Consider the following 7,189-nt stretch of genomic DNA (forward strand, 5'->3'; position numbering starts at 1 on the left):
ATTCAAAATGGTGGAACCTCTGACCATGAAGCAAGGAGAAGAAGGACATGAACATTGAAGATGACGAAATGCCTTCCTAAAGAGTGTGCATTTCATCAAGGGCAAGAAGGAGTCACTGTGAGGCTTGAAGCAGGAGCATGAAGGGCGACAATCAGGTTTTAGGACTCTTGTTCAATCCCCTTGCAGACAACAGACTGAGAGGAAGGGAGAAGGCAAGATGTGGCCAGGAAGAGTGGTGATGAGGACAGCATGACAACTAGACTGCAGCAGCGCGATGGGGCTGGAGGTAAGTGGGCAAATGTAGTACACAGTCCATCAGGCTTCATGTACACAAGCATCAGGACTTGGCACCCAGTATGTGTAGGATGTAAGAGGAGGGAGGAGTTCAGGAGGGCCTGGAGACTTTTGGCCTGGTCAGTTGGACAGCTGCTGGTGCTTCACATGGAGCAGGACACAGTAGTCAGAGTGGAAGGGAGCACGTTGCATTTGAGACACCATGCGACATTTAAGAAGAGATGCCTAGAAGGTACCGCCAGACCCAAACTGCAGATGTAACGGTTCATTAGCATTAACAGCCATGCATTCATTAAAACCCAAAGCAAACCACGAAAAATGGTAACATTACTGGGGTGAGGGGGAGAATATATCATTCAACCCCCCAAGATTAGGGCAGGAATCTTGGAGAAGATTCCTTTGGTATGTGACTGCTACGGTTTATATGTCATAGCTTACAGAAGGTAATCACCTGCCCAACATGAGCACATGAGTGTTGCAGACGAAAAACACAAGCTCATCCCTATGGGGAAAGCAGCTTCCATTAACCCTAACATGACAGGTGGCTCAGAAGCCTGAAAACTCACTGTCGCTTACACCGTCCACTCACCCGTCGACAAGGCCTCCTCCCGGGCATCACTCTCACTGGGCTGATGGATGTTCCACGATGTTTTGGGAAGTAAGGAAATTTCTTCCAGTGATTCCAGTTTCACCATATCCATGTGATTGCTCTGGAATCGGTAGCGAGGGATAAAGCAGGTTTTCCCTTGCCGGAAAATATCCTTGATGATCTCCTCCGTTTCAATTTCATCCGGCATGCTCAGAAAGATGGAGATCCTTTTCGACTGCTGGTACTGACTATGGGCAAGCACCTAGGTGGGAAATGAGAGCAACAGCATTTGCCATGATGACATCTGTAAAAGCCAGCAACTCCTCTAACAGTTCCCCTTCTGAAGTCTCAGCTTTCTCCAATTTCTTGATGCAAACGCAAATGGAAAGCAGTACAACGGGTCAGAGAATGCCATGACCTGAAATCTGACTTTTAATCCCGAACCCATCTCTTATTTTCCCTTTCCAGCACACACACGCATTGGAAAGCTCCAAAAGAGACCAACTGCTCCCCAGGCTTGACTTCCCATCAACCCACGTTAGCATCTGTCCGTCATCTGACACTCTTGCCTCGAGTCCTGCTTTATCATACTTCTGAACCTGGACTCCTACACACTTCTCCACTTCTCCACACTTCCACTGTCAGGTGTCTCGACTCCTAATCCCTACCCATTGAAGCCCCACTCAAGCCCTAACTTCTCTAACTTCTGCAGGACCTTTAAGACATTGAGAGAAACTCTAAACAATTGTGTACTGCCATGAGTTAATGGCTAGTCATTTCATGTGCCCTAAACATAGCATCCCTAATCAGAAAACACTCATTGCAATTCTCTTAGCTCTACCATTTTTGTCCTGAAACACTTTTGTTCAAATGAATACTAAAATGGCCACAACAGTGGAAGGGTAAGGGGATCTTAATGGAAGGATCCTAACTCAGCAGTCATTCCCCAGCAGCAGAAGGGAGCTGAGCTCAGCTTTCCAGAACAGTTAGCCACCTCAAGAACCTCCCAGACGCAAAAGACAGCGTCAGCTCTGCTTCTTTTTCCTTTCTTTGTATGTCCTTGCTTGTTCCCCAAGCTAAGAGGCAAAAGATGCTGAAAAGCTAACTTATGACTGGCACGTAGTTAACAGGTGCAGAGGGTCAAGTCAGTCATCATAAAAAAGGAAACACAGACACGAGGCAGATAGAGTACATGAAGCCAATGCTAAGCAAGGGTGTTAGCTCCAGCCTTCTGAAGAGTTACCAGGCTGTTATCAGCCCTAAAATAGGCAAAGCCAATGAAAACGCCAAATCCAGACCCTGCATAGGCTTGGGGCTTTTGAGAAAGCTAATGTCTTTCTAGAAAATCAAGAGCTGAATAAGAAGCCACAAACACCAGTTTAAAATTCGGTGCTAAACTGTGCATGTACATTTATCTTTCTTCCTCAAATCCCATTTATGTGAGTAAAAAAGTCCAAAAAAGGAAAATCCATTACAACGCTGAGACCAAGAAAAGAGGGATTTGACTAATTCCTGTAAGACAGAGGTGAAGGGAAAGCGGCAGGTCACACTACTCTGAAAGACATCATCTTTCTTCCTCACCAGGAAGAATCCGCTCTTCCTTCAGAGTCTCAAAGCCACCACAAATGGCAGAGGAAATCCCTACTAATTGTCATAACTCCATCTGCAAAACCAAAACACAAAATAGAAGGATTGGCGGGAAAAAAAAAAAACAAATGAGAAAATGTGTTAGAAACTGAGATAATTAGGGGAATACAAAGTCTCTGGTTTTTTTTTTTTTTTTTAAGTTCTAGTTAGTTTCTTCAAACAAACTCGGGAAGATACTTGCATCTATATAACAGCAGACTGCTTTGGGAGAAGCAATCAGAGAGTTCCTTAGTCACCAGGTTAAAATTTTGATTGGCAAAACAGGAAAAACTCAGGGCCTGGCACAGTGGCTCAACTGGCTAATCCACCCTCTTCAAGCACCAGCACCCCATGCAGGTGTTGGTTTGTGTTCTGGCTTCTCCATTTTCCATCCAGCTCCCTGCTTGTGGTCTGGGAAAGCACAGTCCTAAGCCTTGGGATCCTACATCCGTGTGGAAACCCCAAAGAAGCTCCTGGCTCCTGGCTCCGGATGGGCTCAGCTCCAGCCAATACAGGCACTTGGGGAGTGGACCAGCAGATGGAAGATCTTTCTGCCTCCCCTTCTCTCTGTAAATATGCCTTTCCAATGAAAATAATACTTAAAAACAAAACAGAAGAAAAGGAAGAAAGAAAAAAGAAAAAAAACTAGGGGAACACTTCAGAGTACAGGAAAAAGCAAAATGAGAAAAAAATGGTAAGAAACATGGAAGATCAATTTGGGGTTTTTATGAACTAATCAACAAGATTTCAGACAGACATGGAAAAAAGAACAAAGACTTAATAAAGAGATCTTGTTCTCAATAAAACAAGGAAAAGTAGTCTGAAATTTAAACTATCAAATATGAAGCTAAAATACTTTCTAAAGTATTTAAAAGTATATCCAGCCCAATGGATATTTGTTTGAGGATATATTCCAAAAAGGAAAAAAAAAAATCCAAGAAAGAGGAAGACACTGGACTCCAGAAACAGCCCTCAGTCAAAGAAGAAAAGGAAGAAACCCACCTCACTGAGAGGGCAATGGGCCAGAAGGCAACCATACCAGGAGGAAACTTGAAATCGTAGTGCCCTCTGAAAGGAAGTGGAGTCAACAAACAAGAAAAAAAAAAAAAGGCAACCAAAAACTCCAAGGAAAAAAATAGAGGCCTAAACTAGACATGTTATGAATAACAACAAAGTAAAATATGGCATGATTTTGAGCAACTGCAGAATGACAGAAAATCAAAATACCTGGTATGGACATTATGTGGCAACAGTCCTCTACTAGCCACATATATTTAGTGACATCAAATTACATGTCCTTTTCTTGCATGGTCAATCATACAATATGGTTCTACAATGAATACACTATACATCTCATACGGAGGATTGCTCCTAGGACATTGAGAAAATTCCAAAATAAAGGGTTCCAGGCTCTACTCAGAAATGCAAATGACTCATCTGTGAAAACCTGTTGGATCATGGAAAAAAAACACTCCAAGAAGGATAGCTGCTACAAGCACACAGCTTTGACTGAAGGCTGTTTCAGCAGAAACAGGCTGTCCTGCCTACCAGTCTGTAACAATGTTTAGTAAATCTAGCTCTGCTCACTGTGACTGACCTCATGGGTTCTTGCAGCACCAGCAACTACAGCCACAAGGGTCACTCAAGTGATCCATTCAATAAAACTCTGGGACATTCAATAAATTCTGTAAACACTGTGTGCTACAAGTCTGAAAACTCATTATAGTCCCAGTTTAAGACTTAAAGCAACCTGGGCCCAGCAGCATAGCCTAGCAGCTCAAGTCCTCGTCTTGAATGTGCCAGGATCCCATACGGGCACCAGTTCTAATCCCGGCAGCTCCACTTCCCTGCTTGTGGCCTGGGAAAGCAGTCGAGGACAGCCCAAAGCCTTGGGACCCTGCACCTGTGTGGGATACCAGGAAGAAGTTCCTGGATCCTGGCTCCGGACCCGCAGAGCATCGGCCATTGTGCTCACTTGGGGAGTGAATCATCGGACAGAAGATCTTCCTCTCTGTCTCTCCTCCTCTCTGTATATCTGACTTTCCAATAAATAAATAAATCTTTAAAAAAAAAAAAGATTTAAAGCAACCTAATATAATGGCGTGGGTCACAAACTGGCAACTGGAAATAAAAGTGAGGAAATGGGCACGAACGTCCTCAGTTTTAACACTAGCTGAGAAGGAAAACTTGTCATCTCCACCAGAACTTTGTTCTCACCCTGCTCTCTCGCCTCGGCACTTCATTAGCCCCACTAAGGGCTCCTCAGGTGTCTTCCATCCCAGAGGGAGCCACCAGTCCTTCATGGAGCCACAACAACCACCATCCTCACACCCTCTTCCCGCCATGGCGCCCGGGGAGCGTTCCTGAGGGACACGTGCGCGCGCCGCAGGGGACGTGCGCGCGCCGGCGAAGCGTGCCCGGGACGCAAGGACGAACGTGCACACGCAAGGGAGCACGCGCCTGCGCACACCCGCGAGCGCAGGCCGCCCTGACTTTGGCGACTGGGTCCGCTGAGGAGTCGTCTCCCTTGCTCGCACCTTCTGGGTCAGCAGACGGGACTGGCGCAGTCGCTCCTCGGAGCTTATGGCCCGCAGACGCTGCTTCAGCTCGGCCCGCAGGCTCCGCTTGGCGCCGCTCACAGCCGCCGCCGCCGCCATCACGCCCCGTCCCGCCTTGGGCGCGCGCCGCGGACCCTGGCCGCTCTCGGGGAGGGTCGCCACGCCCCCGGCCCGCCCCCCGGCCCCGTGGCGACCCCGCCCTCCCGTCCTCACGGCAGCTAATGGCGCCCCGGCCCTTTCCTGGCCAGCAGGGTCTCCCGCCTCGCACTGCTGGGCCAGCGACATGGAGCCTGCCCCGCGCCAGTGTGTTAACTACGCGACTAAGCTACCAGCAACGCAGCCGGCCACGCTTCCGGGTCCCTCGCAGGCCTTCGGGGGTGCAGTCCTGGGACACTGGGTGCTTTAAAGATGTACAGTATGGTGGAAAAGAGGGCCCTTACTAGTTCAAGGGCAAAAGACTCCCTGCCACCCACGTTCCTCTCCTTCTTCGTGAGTGACTCGTCTTCGTGAGTGACTCGCCCACGTGGTCAGGAGGTCGCTCCCCCCCGGAGAACTTAAGACCTGCAGTCAGTTACCCTGTTCCTTACAGTTCTGCCATCTTATCCTGACGGTTTCACTTGCAACTGGATAAAAACATGGTGACAGCAGGTAAGGTCTGCGTTCGCTTTACCCCACATCTCCAGCCAGCAATCCAATGAAAATCTGAGGTAATTTTTCCGTGGATAAAGGTATTAAGCATTTAAGCAATTACAGACTAGAATATGGAAATGTAAACAAGTTGAAGAAATACACAAATGAGTCCCTTGGCATAGAACGGAAGCACAAAAACAGATCCAAAGCCATATAGAAGTGTAATATATGCTGAAGATAGCAATTCAGATCACTGGGACAAGTACAGACTTTTTAATAAATGATGCTGGAGCAACTGGACAGCAATTAAAATATATGTATAAATCTGAGCCTCACACCATGCATTAAAAAAAACTTCAAATGCATTATGATTTCTTTTTCATTATGATGTAGAGAAAAGTTTTCTCATTATGAATTAAAATCCACCAAATGCAAATTTGGTGGTATTAAAACAATACATAAAGACCACTGAGATTCTGAGCATAATCTACCATAAACAATGGGGTAATTTCTCTGATATAAATGCCCTAGCCCTTAGTCCACTGTGGTCTGCTATAATAGTAACCTGAGACTGGGTAGTTTATAAGGAACAGAAATGGGTTGGCTCCTGGATGTGGGAGCCGGGAAGTCCCAAGATGGAGGGGCTGGCATATGGCAAAGGCCTTTCAGAAAGAACTCACTCCCCAGTGCCAGTATTAACTCATGACTAAGGACAGACTCTGATAGCCTGCTTATCTCCTAAAGGTCTCACTTTGTAAAACAGAAAATAATGGTTACAGTTCAGTTGAGTATTGCAGGGCATGAGCCTTCAAACCGCAGCAGCAAAGAACTCAGAAAGCTGAAATACAAGATTATTAGGAAAAAGAAATCCCAAAAGCCTTCAGATTGAGGGGAAGAGAAGTAGTGGAACAGCCTCTGTTCATGAAGGACACCATCGTGTATCTACAAAAACCCCGAGGAATCCACACAGACACACAAAGGAAAGCAGCATTACTAGCAGGAAATTTGACAAAACTTCAGGACTCCACATCCGTAAGCAAATGCATCTCTTCTTGCTTAGTGTTCTTCCAAGTGGAGCACCAACCGTTCCTGGTCCCAAAGTACCCAGCTTTCATGCTTACACAGGGGCAGTGTCTAGACAGATGTTGTTCGCCTATGTAATCATAGGAGACAACAGCTTGTTATACACAAGTGAACAAATAAGTCACCTGCAACAGCATCAAAATATATAGGAAATGTTCATCAAAGGAATGTTACACTTAGATCCTGAACATAACTTGACACTGTTGAAAGACAAGAGAGGAAATCTGTATAAAGGAAAGTGCATCCCCATATTCATGGGCTTGAAAACTTGACCTCGCTAAGGTGGCAGTACCAACCAGGTGAAGGTACAGAGCCAACACCCACCTAAACAGATCTAGTTTATTGCAGAAACTAATACTCTGATCCTGAATTTCATATAAAAGTGCAAGGATCCCTCCTACCCCAGCTG

General features: G+C 46.2%; 1 protein-coding gene across 2 annotated transcripts in view; it reads right to left on the reverse strand.

Moving 5' to 3' along the window:
- Positions 1–5,199, reverse strand: part of LOC121148670 (5-formyltetrahydrofolate cyclo-ligase) — a 77,309-nt gene extending 72,110 nt beyond the window's left edge. Inside the window, exons 1-2 of one of the 2 annotated variants that reach the window (XM_040968902.1) lie at positions 5,047–5,199; positions 884–1,145 (exon numbers count right to left, since the gene is read on the reverse strand). In XM_040968902.1, the coding sequence (XP_040824836.1) occupies positions 884–1,145; positions 5,047–5,166 (382 nt within the window). In that variant the 5' untranslated portion in view covers positions 5,167–5,199. The other variant, XM_040968903.1, reaches the window with a different exon arrangement.
- Positions 5,200–7,189: the final 1,990 nt, after the last annotated feature.

Source organism: Ochotona curzoniae, unplaced genomic scaffold (genome assembly GCF_017591425.1).
Source record: "Ochotona curzoniae isolate NIBS_2020 unplaced genomic scaffold, NIBS_Ocur_1.0 scaffold_4701, whole genome shotgun sequence".
Classification (NCBI taxonomy): domain Eukaryota; kingdom Metazoa; phylum Chordata; class Mammalia; order Lagomorpha; family Ochotonidae; genus Ochotona; species Ochotona curzoniae.